General features: G+C 47.9%; 1 protein-coding gene across 1 annotated transcript; it reads right to left on the bottom strand.

Moving 5' to 3' along the window:
* Positions 1–2,084: 2,084 nt before the first annotated feature.
* Positions 2,085–15,270, bottom strand: LOC138608266 (germ cell-specific gene 1-like protein). Its single transcript, XM_069680805.1, has 6 exons — positions 14,967–15,270; positions 13,908–13,955; positions 12,676–12,828; positions 3,801–3,912; positions 3,104–3,350; positions 2,085–2,816 (listed from the first exon to the last, which is right to left on the bottom strand). Exons 1-6 carry the CDS (start codon positions 15,268–15,270, stop codon positions 2,085–2,087), a joined length of 1,596 nt encoding a protein of 531 aa, XP_069536906.1.

Genomic DNA, 15,270 nt, shown 5'->3' with positions numbered 1-15,270 from the left:
TCAGAGCGCCCTCTGCTGGACAAATGAAAACAAATATGCAATTCCTGCAAATATGTTCGGTATAAAAGTTCTGATCATTTGTTTGAGGAACAAAACTGTCCATGAAAAACACTGTTTTCTTTTACATCTTCAGAGCATCCAGTCACAGGACAGTGTCGAGCTACAGACAGAGACATCCTGTCTGTCTGATCACAGCCTGTGTCTGATATATTTCTGTTCCAGTAGATGTCAATGTGTCTCAATCACAGACACACATATTAAAGTCTTGTTCTGTCAGTGTTTATATCTCGGATCAGAAAATGTTCATCATCCGTAAGAAACGGTCAGAGAGCATCAGAGCACACAAATCAAAGAGCAAAAGGCAGATTCCTGATTTAAAGTAGACAAATGTTCTTTTAACAATCAGTGAGAGATTTAAATGAACCCACATGTTGCACAAGAGGAGCCCCAACATGACCATACAGCTGCGTGATTTCAAAGACACATGAACATAAGAAACATTAAGAGTGTGAAAAGACTTCCTGACTAGCAGACGTCTTTCATGTCCACGTTCTGTAAATCTGCCAGCCGAGATGATCTTTACAGTGAGGGGCCGCTGATCTTCTCATGAACGATGAACTGACACACAAACAGCTCAGATAAATCTGCCATCTGTTCCTGTGAGAGACACACACACATACACACACACACACACACACACACACACACACACACACAGGAAGTGCTTTTTGTTCAGCAGTAATCTCTCCTCGTGTGATGAAGGTGAACATGATGATGAGCAGTGAGAGATGCTCCAGATAATAACTAATTACCTGCTGACCACAGCTTCATCACGTGCTTGTTTGTGCTCATGTTTTGTCTGTTGTTGTTGTGTGTCAGCTTCAGTTTGCCATCCATGAAATGTATTACAGTCATGTTCTCACTCAGATCCTTTCTGTCCTAAACTTTGTCCTCCTGTCGTCCAGCTGAGACAGAAAACAAAGATGTAGCCTTTGGCTAAATTTAGCAAAAGATCTCCTGAATAAAACTTCCTACAACAACTCATCCTACAGCTTGTTATGAAGCTCATCCTACAGCTCGTCCTTCAACTCATCCTACAGCTCGTCCTGCAGCTCATCCTACAGCTCGTCCTGCAACTCGTCCTACAGCTTGTTATGAAGCTCATCCTGCAGCTCATCCTACAGCTCATCCTGCAACTCGTCCTACAGCTCATCTTACAGCTCATCCTGCAACCCGTCCTGCAGCTCGTAATGAAGCTCATCCTACAACTCGTCCTGCAGCTTGTCCTACAGCTCGTAATGAAGCTCGTCCTCATGATGAAGCTCATGATGAAGCTCATCCTATTGCTCGTAATGAAGCTCATTCTACAGCTCGTCCTACATCTCGTCCTACAGCTCATCCTGCAGCTCGTCCTACAGCTCATCCTGCAGCTCGTCCTGCAGCTTGTCCTGCAGCTCGTAATGAAGCTCGTCCTACAGCTCGTCCTGCAGCTCGTAATGAAGCGCGTAATGAAGCTCGTCCTGCAGCTCGTAATGAAGCTTGTCCTGCAGCTCGTAATGAAGCTCGTCCTGCAGCTCGTCCTACAGCTCATTCTACAGCTCGTCCTGCAGCTCGTCCTGCAGCTCGTCCTGCAGCTCATCCTGCAGCTCGTCCTGCAGCTCGTCCTGCAGCTCGTAATGAAGCTCGTCCTGCAGCTCGTCCTGCAGCTCATTCTACAGCTCGTCCTGCAACTCGTCCTGCAGCTCGTCCTGCAGCTCATCCTGCAGCTCGTCCTACAGCTCATCCTGCAGCTCGTCCTGCAGCTCGTCCTGCAGCTCGTAATGAAGCTCATCCTACAGCTCGTCCTGCAGCTCGTAATGAAGCTCGTAATGAAGCTCGTCCTGCAGCTCGTAATAAAGCTTGTCCTGCAGCTCGTAATGAAGCTCGTCCTGCAGCTTGTCCTACAGCTCATTCTACAGCTCGTCCTGCAGCTCGTCCTGCAGCTCGTCCTGCAGCTCGTAATGAAGCTTGTCCTGCAGCTCGTAATGAAGCTCATCCTGCAGCTTGTCCTACAGCTCATTCTACAGCTCGTCCTACAGCTCGTCCTACAGCTCGTCCTGCAGCTCGTCCTGCAGCTCATCCTGCAGCTCGTCCTGCAGCTCATCCTGCAGCTCATAATGAAGCTCGTAATGAAGCTCGTCCTGCAGCTCGTCCTGCAGCTCGTAATGAAGCTTGTCCTGCAGCTCGTAATGAAGCTCGTCCTGCAGCTCGTAATGAAGCTTGTCCTGCAGCTCGTAATGAAGCTCGTCCTGCAGCTCGTCCTGCAGCTCATCCTGCAGCTCGTAATGAAGCTCGTAATGAAGCTCGTAATGAAGCTCGTCCTGCAGCTCGTCCTGCAGCTCATAATGAAGCTCGTCCTGCAGCTCATCCTGCAGCTCGTCCTGCAGCTCATAATGAAGCTCGTCCTGCAGCTCGTCCTGTAGCTCATCCTGCAGCTCGTAATAAAGCTCGTCCTGCAGCTCGTCCTGCAGCTCATAATGAAGCTCATCCTGCAGCTCGTCCTGCAGCTCATCCTGCAGCTCGTCCTGCAGCTCATAATGAAGCTCATCCTGCAGCTCGTCCTGCAGCTCATCCTGCAGCTCGTCCTGCAGCTCATAATGAAGCTCATCCTGCAGCTCATCCTGCAGCTCGGCCTGCAGCTCATCCTGCAGCTCGTCCTGCAACTCATCCTGCAGCTTGTAATGAAGCTCGTCCTGCAGCTCATCCTGCAGCTCGTCCTGCAACTCATCCTGCAGCTCATAATGAAGCTCGTCCTGCAGCTCATAATGAAGCTCGTCCTACAGCTCTTGTTAGATTAAAGTGAAGACGTCATTGTTTCAGCTCTCTCGGTCCTCTGCTCTATCAGATTTAATGATCTGTTTGTTGTATCAAACCATGTTGCATTATTTCCAGGGAAACAATCTGCTCACGTTTTGTCTTGTTTTAAAGATAAATCCATGAAAAGAGTCGATCCTGCAGCATGGATCATCCTGAGATGGCTCAGTGGGTCATGAGGACACAAACAGAGGCCCCATGTTCAGCAGTACGCCTCTCCTTGAGGCTCTGCTCCCTCCTCTGTCTCCACCTCGTATGTCGTCCCGGTGGAAGGTTTGAGTCCATTGAGGGGAGGGTCAAGTGGGGCCTCGGCGTCCGCGGTCCGGTACATGTCCCACATTTGCTCGGGCAGGTCGAGCTCCAGCATCTTCTGCTTGATCATCAGACTCTTCTCGATGTTCCGCCGCTTGTATTTAAACTCGATGATGGTCTTTGTGTACCTGTTGAGCGCCGTCACTGCAGATCCCATACAGGTGCCGAAGGAGCCCCACGCCAGGCTGAAAGAGTTTAAACAAAGTCAGACTGATGTCACACAGATGAATTCTCCAAACCTTAAGTGCCAGTCAGAGAAAGATTGTTTCAAACCAAACTACTGCTAGAAATAATGTCCAATTTAAATATGGAGGCCATCTGCTAGTTTGTCACACTAATATGAGGGAAGCTGTAATATATATATATATACAGTATATATATATGCAAAAACATTTTTTTTCAATTTAAACAGAACAAGACAATAACATAGAAACATTATGTAGCGGGGGGAACCCTCTGTGTACCTTATTGTTTATTTTTTATTTGGGGTGTTACAAAGAACCGCATTACATTTTTCCACCCAAATTCCCTCCACCTTCTGGAATTAGTCTATATATATTAACTGATTTGTTATAACTCTACTTTCAGTTGTACTTTAAGCAGCCTGTTTCTCAGCACATGGAAAGCGTGCTCACACATAAGACCAGCTGTAGTCCCAGGTCTTCGGCCTCCAGTCCTCTGGTCCCATCGCCACAGCCAGCTGGAAGATGGTGGTGAACATCATGTGGGCGACCATCCCACAAAGACCTGAGAGCATCAGACCAGAGAGTGAAACCTTCATTAAATATACTTGAAAATATAACATAACACAGGAAGGTTAATATAGTTTATATTTCATATCTTACATGAGACACACTTTAATAAACGCTTGTAGAGTTTAAATGTTTCTCTTTCAATAAACTGACTTTCCTAAAAACAGAACAATGACGGTGATTATCATTCAGCATTATTAAAGAATCATAGTGATCAGGACTGAGGAGCTGTCCTTGGTGCTGATCCTGCAGCTGTGAGCAGCAAGGAGCTGTCCAGGGTGCTCTCTCTCTCTATCTCCTGCCCACATTAAATTCGACATGTTGTATCAAAGGTGATATGTATTTCTTCTCTCAGTTTAGAGCCTCTTCTCTGTAACTTTAATCAATCAATCAATCAATCAATCTTTATTTATATCATAACCATAGTTATCTGAGGACAAACAGAGCAGGTGTAGAGCATACTCTGTGTTAGCTACAGAGACCAACATGAATCCACCATGAAACAGTAACACTTACCTGTCAGGAACAGAATCACCGCATCTAGCTAAAGCTGCTGGACAGTCCTCAGCTCCATTGCTGCATCTGTCAGCCGCCTTTGACACAGTGAACCACCCTCCTCTCTACTCTCTCTGAGCTTGGTATCTCAGGATCTGCCCTCCTCTGGTTCATGTCCGACCTCTCAGGGAGATCTGTTAGAGTATCTTGGAAAGGAGAAGTGTCCAAACCCCACAGCTTATCCACAGAGGTGCCTCAAGGGTCAGTGCTCGGCCCCCTTCTCTTCTCAATATATACCACCTCACCTGGTGCAATCATCCGCTCCCATGGTTTCTCATACCATTGCTATACGGACGGTACCCAGCTCTTCCTGTCATTCCCACCAGACGACACTACAGCCTCGGCACGTATCTCGTCCTGCCTTGCCGATATCTCTAAATGGATGAAAGAACGCCACCTTCAGCTCAACCTATCCAAGACTGAGCTCCTCGTCATCCCAGCCAGTCCCTCTATGCAACCACAGATCAACATCCAGCTCGGACAAACTGAATTCATACCCACTGAGTCTGCCCGGGACCTGGGCGTCATGATGACAACCAGCTAACCTTTAGGTTCATGCGGCCTCGATTGCTCGGTCATGTCGATTTGCCCTGTACAGCATGAGGAAGATCAGACCCTACCTTTCAGAGCATGCAACACACCTGCTGGTACAGGCTCTCCTGATATCACACATTGATTACTGCAGCTCCCTCCTGGCAGACCTTCCTGCACGCACATTCAAACCTCTGCAGATGATCCAGAACGCAGCAGCACGACTTAATCAACCCAAAACAGCACGTCACTGCACTGCTCATATCCCTCCACGGTTCGTATCCCTCCACTCTTCGTATCCCTCCACTGTTCATATCCCTCCACGGTTCGTATCCCTCCACTGTTCATATCCCTCCACTCTTCGTATCCCTCCACAGTTCGTATCCCTCCACTGGCTCCCAGTCACCGCTAACATCAAATTCAAACCCTGTCGCTCGCTTACCAAACAGCAACAGAAACGTCTCCTGCCTACCTGAACGCCCTCATCCAGGTGTACACTCCGTCCCGCCCACTACGCTCTGCCAATGAAAGGTGCCTGGTGCTCCCATCACAACAGGGCCCTAAGTCTCTAACTAGACTCTTCTCCTCTGTCGCCCCCCGGTGGTGGAATGAGAGAGAGAGAACACACATCTAATGAGAGAGAGAGAGGGAGAGAAAGAGAGAGAGAGAGACTGGTGCTCTGTGTGACGTTCAGACTGTGGTCCAGTTAAACTCTCTGTCAGGCAGCAGTCTGCCTCCAGCACTGCTTTTCTCTGGATTAACACGGAGGAGGGGGAGGTGGAAGGGAGGGGGAGGGGAGTCAGGAGGAGGGGGAGGTGGGAGGGGAGTCAGGGGGGAGCTCCTCTGGGCAGGTCTTGGCACAGCCAAAACCTCTGCATGAGCTCCAATCGGATTAACGACAGAAAATCCTCCAACGAGAGAAGCAGCACAGTTAGCTGCTGAGTGTTAGCCTGACCTGCTGCCCTCCTGCTCCTCTCCTCCTCATCCTGCTCCTCTCCTCCTCTCCTCCCTTCTCCTCCTCCTCATCCTGCTCCTCTACTCCTCTCCTCCTCCTCATCCTGCTCCTCTCCTCCTCCCCTCATCCTCATCCTGCTCCTCTCCTCCTCTCCTCCTCCTCATCCTGCTCCTCTCCTCCTCTCCTCCCTTCTCCTCCTCCTCATCCTGCTACTCTCCTCCCTTCTCCTCCTCATCCTGCTCCTCTCCTCATCCTCATCCTGCTCCTCCTCCTCCCTTCTCCTTGTGCTCCTCTCCTCCCTTCTCCTCCTCCTCATCCTGCTCCTCTCCTCATCCTGCTCCTCTCTTCCTCTCCTCCTCCTCGTCCGGCTCCTCTCCTCCTCTCCTCCCTTCTCCTCCTCCTCATCCTGCTCCTCTACTCCTCTCCTCCTCCTCATCCTGCTCCTCTCCTCCTCCTCCCCTTCTCCTCTCCTCCCTTCTTCTTCTCCTCCTCATCCTCTCCTCCTCTTCTCCTCTCCTCTCCTCTCCTCTCCTCTCCTCCCTTCTCCTCCTCCTCCTCCTCTCCTCCCTTCTCCTCCTCTTCTCCTCCCTTCTTCTCCTCCTCCTCCTCCTCCTCCCCTCTCCTCCTTGTTCTCCTCTCCTCCTCCTCCTCCTGCTCCTCCCCTCTCTCCTCCCCTCTCCTCCTTGTTCTCCTCTCCTCCTCCTCCTGCTCCTCTCCTCCTCCTCCTCCTGCTCCTCCCCTCTCTCCTCCCCTCTCCTCCTTGTTCTCCTCTCCTCCTCCTCCTGCTCCTCTCCTCCTCCTCCTCCTGCTCCTCCCCTCTCTCCTCCCTCCTCCTGCCCCTCTCCTCCTCCTCCTCTTCTCCTCTCCTCCTCCACCTCCTGCTCCTCTCCTCCCCCTAACTAAAAGTAACTTTACTTAACTTTATGTAACAAAAAGTAACTCAATGTAAATTAAAATTACTTAACATAACTAAAAGTAACTTTACGTAAGTTAACACTACTTTCCTTAACTTAAGGTAACTTTATGTAACTTAAGGTAACTTTACATAATTTGACATTACTCTATGTAACTCTACATAACTCAACATAAGTTAAGATAACTCTACGTAACTAAAAGCAACTTTACTTGACTTTATGTAACAAAAAGTAACTCAAAGTAACTTAAAATAACATTACATAACTAAAAATAACTTTACGTAACTTGGCTATCACCTGAGCGGTGCGCCTTCCTCTTCGCTTCGGCAGACTCTACATCCACAAACTGAATCCGACATCAGAAAGTGGACCGTAGCTCACCTCCTCCGAATCCTGAAAGGAAAAGGCATCCCATTCCACTGCAGCGACAACGCTAGATTATTCAACCGCTACTCATCCACCATAAACACAACAGCAACTGAGCATCCTGTGCTCCCTGTTTCCCACCAGAGCCAATCAATGCCAGTGACGCCGCGCACAATGTCACGGGACCTCAGCTGCTCCCACATCCACTACCTACATCATCAGCTCCCCTGGTGGGGGACAGGTCGTATCTCAAGCTATCACAGCTTTCTTTATATCCCTATGTTTGCAGGCACATACAGCCTTTCATCCCATCATCCCTTCTTCTTCTCTTCCTTCAGCCACTCAAAGCTACATGGCTTCTGCTCCCCCTACTTCCCTCATAGCCAACACAGCCCCCACAGCCCCCACAACACACATACTCAAGTTGGCTATACTCAATTCCCTCCTTCATTTCCAGCTGATCTATCCTGTTGTAGCGTGGTATCAGGATAGGCCTGATCCAGGCCTGACCTGGTCCTGTGACCCAAGCAGGAAGAGAGCTAAGCCATTAGCTCTGTTCTGGGGACCAATAAGTTAAAGATTGTGTCCACAGGGGAAACTTTATAACTCTTCGTCTGCAGGACCAACATTCCACAGACACCAGATGAAGGACATCACCTGATAAACCATGGGATTACAGTCGGTTAATGTTTGTCTTAGTTGATTAGCTGTGGGGAAATAAGGAACCACAGGCTTTGATCCAGGGACGGTGGATCAACAGCCACGATTCACACCCCAGAGCCCAGGGGAGAAGAAAGAGTTTTGGAGCATCCATTTGTTTCCCCCCCCCTAACACCCCTCTCTCTGCCGGACCTGCAGACAGGCAGGGGAAGGGAGGGTGAGACTGAGACAAAGGGATGTTGATTCAGTCAGGACATCTGTTAATGAATTTAGCAAAGTTGTGTGTCTGTGAATACATATATGCCCTACAAGTATATATGTATATATATATCTATATAGATCCAGGTGTCACATCCACACGAAAATGCATAAAGACTGTGGAAGGTGGCTATGTGTTGATCTGGGCATTCGTCATTAACTTGTACTGTTATCCTCTGCCATGTAACCTCATTCTGTGTATTTTCATCCTGTGGTGTTTGGAGTCTATGTGCAGCTGAGAATCCAGAGGTATTACATGTGGGGAGGTTAGATGGATAAGGATAACTACTTTGGGGTAAAAATAAGTAGTTTAATAAGTAGAGAAAGTCTCGGATATGAGGATTGGTCAAACTCGCGCCATTGCCCGGACGCCCCCCCGGGGAGGGGAGACCATTTAAATGAGAGGTGACAACTTCTCTCGCTCTCTTGTTTCTTCCCTCCTTGTGCTACACCCTGCGTCCCGGCTGCTGACGAGCGCCTCCCCCTTCCTCCGTAACTTCTTCCCTTTCCCCTTTTTAAGTTTTGCCCGCGAGTAGGCCCAGAACCTGCGTGCACTCTGCCGTGCTGAAGACCTCGCGTGTCCATATTGCTCCAGCATTAGATCTGACTGCTCAAAATACAGACTCTAGTTCTCCCGGTGCTCAAGCCCCGGTGCTCGGACAGAATCTCAGTCCCGAACCCAGAAGACGCATTCAGCCTCCATCCGGCTCAGGCCGCAACGCGGGACTGACCAGCACGTCATCATCTAGAGAGAACGAACCGGCCGTGCGGCGCCGCTCCGAGGGAACCCGGGTACAAGCCCCGGCATCAGAAGCTCCGAACCACTCCAACCTGACGCTCTCCACACGCCTCATCAGCAACGCGGTTGACCCTCCTCACCCTCCGAGTAGGTCTAAACTTTGGTTTTACTGTATATTGGGGTTGATGCTTTAGTCACAGATTTGTTAGGAAGGTTAGCATAAGGTTTTGGGCGATATACCTCCTAATATCTCAGCTGCTACACTTCACTCCTTTGAACAGGTTTCAATCCATCTTTCATCATATTCATCCTGTTATAATCATTTCACGTTCATCACCATATTTAGTTATCTCATGTATGTTTAGTAGTATTAGTCAATAAATTCTCAATTTATAAAGTACTGATTCAAGTGTCTTTGTGTGTGTGAAGTACTAAGCCTCTGTACACCGCGAAACGAACTCAACTCTAAACTGTAGCAACCTTCAGATTATGAGACTGAATTAAACAATTAGGTAACTAATTATATGTTTTCCCTGTTTTCTCAAAATTGGGTGGTGCCCCGTTAAATACCTAGGATAGGTTAAGTCTTTTAATTAACTTTAAAGTTAACTTCTCGTCAATATAGAGTGCAGGCATTCTATGACGAGTTTAATTAATTATTAAATAATTAATCGACCGATTTACGCTATCCTGTCATCCCCCCTCCCTTCCCCAAAACACAAAAATGTTTTTTCTCAATGTGCAAATAATTACACTCTCGCCACAGCAGCACCACCTATTCAGCCAGCTTCATCCATCTATCACCCCTGTCCTGCCTCCTCAGCATTACACAAACACATTCTCTCTGGTAGATTTAGCCCAACTACTCCAGCCATCCATTACTGACACTAGCCAGCCCAGAGGAGTGCAGACCAATTTCGGTTTAGTTCAGCTCCGTCAACCACTTCCTTCAAGATCAAAGGACTTAACTCCAGCAGAGTTCGCTCTAGCATTCTCACTTTAACGTGACATCATCTGTTCAGCCTTTCCCACATGCAGGGCCGAGTTAGATAATTATCTATCCATCCTACTCGACATGGCCTTACGTTTTGGAGGAACAGGTTTTAATAGTTAACACGTTCACTTTACTAACCAGGCTGCCGGCCGCATACAACAATTCAACCAGTGAACATACTGGGGTGCCCTTGACTCCGAACTGTATTGCCACATCTTTGCAGCTCGCACCTCTCTCTCCTGCAAGTTATGTGGAGCTCCTTCCCACCCTGCCTCAGCATGCACAGTCATTGCTCCTCCACGTCCATCTCCTTCACACAACACCCCAGTCTTTAACTGTTTGTCACCCACAGCACCTCCACCTCCGATTATCCCCAGACCCGTAGACACATTTCCCCACGCCCAAGGGAGTTGACAAAAGAGGAAGGCCAAGCAGGCAGGATGGTGTGCAATAATTTCAACTGCACCCTTTCCAACTACCGCCTCCTGCATGTCTTCTCCTTCTTCAGAGTTGCCCATGCCAGGAGCACCTGCCAACACAATCAGACCACACCTGTAGACTGACTAGCACAAGATTATTTTCGGGCGCAACTACAGAGGAAAAAGGTTGGCTTCTGCTTGGCCCTCAAGAGATAAAATCTCTGGACTCAGAGTCCCGCTCTCCTTCATCTGCCCTTAATGAGCTCTACCCCATCATTATCGCAGAATTACTTTGGGGTGCGAATGCTCCAAAAAATCACTGCTCATACACTCTGATTACTCAGCGTAGAGATCGTAGAGATCGATCTCATTCTCCAAACATCATGCAGTTTCTGCACAGACTCACTTTAATCCCAGCACAACACCAGTTCATCCTCGGGGCAGCCCACAGTCCCGGTCACCACAACACCATCGCTGACGCGCTGTCTCATTTCTATTTTCCAAAAATATAAACACTTGGCCCCAGAATCAGATCTGCAGATCAGAAAACAGATCAACTTGGAGTTTCTGTCTCCATTAACATCTTCCGCCTTGACTCCTATCTCAGCTCATACGAGCCTCTGACAAAATACATCAGCTCCAGATATGCTGCTCAGGCATTCACCCACTCCTCCTCACTGTGGCCACTTGTTTCTGGCTCCAGAAACATCTTCACAAAGTCCTTCACATTTCAGGCATAACCTCAGAACACTATTAAACCCATTCATTCTGCATTGGCGCAGCAACCACAGCAGCCAGACTAGTCATTTCAGACCGAACCATCTTAGGGATAACACTCCTACATCCATAACAATCTCAATAATCTGTGTCAAGCCCACACTCAACTCAGCTCTGTTTAAATCTCACTCTTTTTGGGGGTCGAAATCAGCTCAGGTAGATCACGCCTGAGATGGAACCCCCACTCTGAGTCTCCCTCTGCCCGGCCGTCAGCATATCCTCCCAGACCGGCCTCACAGAAGGCATCCCCATCACCTTCACCCCTCCCCTCAACATACAGAAATCTGTCTCAACATATATAATTCCAGAACTGACATTAGATATTCAAATGCATATTGTTGTGGTGTGGTCCTTCCTGGTGAAATCTGCTTCCAAAGGATGAGGTCACATCATGACTTTCTGTGAGTTCAGGTTGGAAATGGTAAATGGACTGTACTTATATCAGGCTTGTGTTGTGTTGTGTAAGTTTGCATTTTGCACATTAAGGTGGAAATTCACTAACAATGGAGTGCGGCCGCTGATAGCACCATAAAATGCATATTATTTGCCCCGCTATCTGCTGCGTCTCAAGGTCTGATTTACAAAGCAAATTGCACTGATGATATTCAAGCGAGAACACGCCCATAAAGTGTCGCAGCTCCGTGCAGTTTGCTCTTGCTTGTCTGATTGTGGAGAGCAGCTGTCTGCAGCTCCACTCTCTGCTGTGTGGTCAACTGATGAGCAGGGAGATGATGAACAGGGAGAGTAGGGGACAGCTGTTTCACAGTTTATTACAGGTGTTTACTAGTTTAATTGTCTGTAATGCAGCTTCATGTTTTTAAACAAACGCGCAGCAGCAGCTCGTCCAGATAATAATCCCCATCCTGTGTAACGGTTTCAGACCGTCTCCACACATGTGGACAAAGTGTGCCCGTGTGCCGGGGTTGAGCCTCGCACAGCCCCGGACTGATTGATCTCCTGATTATAATAATAATGACAAAATATTATTAACAGATCGTTTTTACAGACAAACACATTTTTTGATCACACAAAAGGTGAATTGTCGTCAGGATCATTGTAAACTCAGAGCGTGACAGCCCTTATAATACTGCACCGCAGTTACCACCCACTAACCCTAACCCTAACTCACTCTCTGCAGGCGCTATGTTTTCACTGTAACTGCGCGGTGCTGTTACCACTACTGTTTGTGAATGAGGTGCTTTTTGCGACAAGGCTCATTTGCATAGAGAGGGGCCAAATTTTGCTCACTGCAAACGGCTCCCGAGCACAGAGGCGCTGCTTGGGGTGCACTTAACCCTCTGCGTGTGCTTTGAGAATGAGGCAAAAGCCACGCAATCCTCTGTTCATGAGCTAATGGAGAAGATTCTTCATTGTGATTGAGCTTTAACTCAGAGGAGCAGAGGAGCTGCAGCTGTCTGTCCCTCTCTCTCTCGCTGTCTGTCTGTCTCTCTTGACCTGCTGAGGTTAAACATGAGAATATTTCTACTCCAGAACAGCAACAGAACAATGGTTGTGTAACTGCTGTCAGTTCGAACAGCTTCCTCCTGCTGTCAGCTTGTGTAACATAAAATCAAGTGAGGTGGTTGTTACCTGAGAGGGCGGTGCACAGGGCGGCGAAGGCACTGAGCTTCAGTTTGTTCATGATGCTAAAACAGGGACACTGTTCGAGCATCATCAAAGCCCCGCCTGTAAACAGCAGGGTGAGGTACAGACTCTCCGCCACGATACACAGCCACAGCACGCCTGAAACACAGGGAACATGGGAAACATGGGAAACACAGGGAACATGGGAAACATGGGAAACACAGGGAACATGGGAAACACAGGGATCATGGGAAACACAGGGAACATGGGAAACACAGGGATCATGGGAAACATGGGAAACACAGGGAACATGGGAAACATGGGAAACACAGGGAACATGGGAAACACAGGGAACATGGGAAACACAGGGATCATGGGAAACATGGGAAACACAGGGAACATGGGAAACATGGGAAACATGGGAAACACAGGGATCATGGGAAACACAGGGAACATGGGAAACATGGGAAACACAGGGAACATGGGAAACATTGGAAACATGGGACACATGGGAAACACAGGGAACATGGGAAACACAGGGAACATGGGAAACATGGGAAACACAGGGAACATGGGAAACATTGGAAACATGGGAAACATGGGAAACACAGGGAACATGGGAAACATGGGAAACATGGGAAACACAGGGATCATGGGAAACATGGGAAACATGGGAAACACAGGGATCATGGGAAACATGGGAAACACAGGGAACATGGGAAACATGGGAAACACAGGGAACATGGGAAACATGGGAAACATGGGAAACACAGGGAACATGGGAAACATGGGAAACACAGGGAACATGGGAAACACAGGGAACATGGGAAACACAGGGATCATGGGAAACATGGGAAACACAGGGAACATGGGAAACATTGGAAACATGGGAAACACAGGGATCATGCGAAACATGGGAAACACAGGGATCATGGGAAACATGGGAAACACAGGGAACATGGGAAACATGGGAAACACAGGGAACATGGGAAACATGGGAAACATGGGAAACACAGGGAACATGGGAAACATTGGAAACACAGGAAACATGGGAAACACAGGGAACATGGGAAACATGGGAAACATGGGAAACACAGGGAACATGGGAAACACAGGGAACATGGGAAACAGGGGAAACATGGGAAACAGGGCATTCAGGAATTAGTAAACTGATGTTCTCTCTCCAAACTGTTTTAAAATGTCAGACTTTATATATATTTTACATATATGTTACCGACCTCGTTCATGTTCCGGTGCGATCTCTGAGAAGTCTCGGCAGTCGAAGCCTGAGATCAGAAAACAGACACATTAAAATATATATCATAAGTTTATATACACGTAGTCTGCAGCTCTGTTATTTCCTTCTAACGGGTGAGATTCTGATCCTCGTTAGAGCGGTACAGCTAGAAGGCTCCTGGTTTGAATCCCGGTTCAGACGTAGTGGGCCTTCCTGTGTGGAGTCTGCGTGTTCTCCACGTGCATGCGTGGGTTCCCTCCGGGTGCTCCGGCTTCCTCCCACAGTCCAAAGACATGCTCATTAGGTTCACTGGGAACAGCTGACATGTTTAACATTATGATGAGTCTTATGTGACAGTTAATTTAAGTTTACTGAACCAACTTAAAGTTTTTACATTCTCACCATAATTTTTAGTCAATGACTTCCTGTTCATGATACTTACATGACGCTCACAGTATTAATGACGCTTGTTTAATGAACCACTTCAGGTCTGATAACTGTGTTCTTTTATCGACTGTAGAATTGATGGAAGTGAATGATTACAGTAAAAATTAGATGTTGATGGAGCGACTGCAGGTTTACTATACAGACACCAAAAGTGTCTTTAAGTGTTTGTTGGCTGAATATCAGTCAGGAAATATTAAAACAATTGATCAGCTTTATCTATAAATAACATGAAACATCTTTGTCTCCAAGCAACCGTCTTCATTGTGACTCTTAAAAGGTTCACTCGCTGAGATGACACTATTTTCTCCAAATTTTACAACTTCTGTTTTATGTTTTTCTGTATTTTTGATGTTAATGTTTCGTACGCTGCTCATATTAGTGGAAGTCAATAGATTAAACAACTTGTGTGCTTCACGCAAATCCATACTTTACTATATACACGTTTTATTCTTATTGCCAGAAGCTTAGAGACCAAACAGGAGACCTTGCATGTGAAGAGAAATGTTTTTAATCTGGTCCTGACGAGCATTAGCGATGCTAAAAACCACAGAATGAGTTAGAGGGATTCTTATTCTGCATTCTCCTTCTTCTGAATAAAGCTGGTGGTTCTTACCGTTCATGTCGGCGGCCTGCTCGCAGGAGAAGAAGATCCCTGTGTGAAACTTCCTCATGAGGAACTTCTCCTCCCCGGTCTCAAAGATGTACTGCACCAGCCGGCTGTCGTTGATGTTGGAGCTGTTGAAGCGGATGCAGAACCACTGCTTCACCTTCACCGGCGGGCCCGTGCAGAACGGTTTGGGCACCTTCCTGGTCCCCTCGCACCAGTAGCTGGTGGTCACCGCTGACAAGGCAAAAGCAAACGCCACCAGATTGAGGGTGAGTGCCAGAGACGCCCGCCGGCCGCGCTCTAGCCTCAT

This window comes from Semicossyphus pulcher, unplaced genomic scaffold (genome assembly GCF_022749685.1).
Source record: "Semicossyphus pulcher isolate SPU_LCO1_2020_fin unplaced genomic scaffold, fSemPul1.0.p SCAF_48, whole genome shotgun sequence".
Taxonomy (NCBI): Eukaryota; Metazoa; Chordata; class Actinopteri; order Labriformes; family Labridae; genus Semicossyphus; species Semicossyphus pulcher.
Note: the sequence above shows the minus strand (reverse complement) of the source record. Positions and strands in the feature narration are given on the sequence as shown.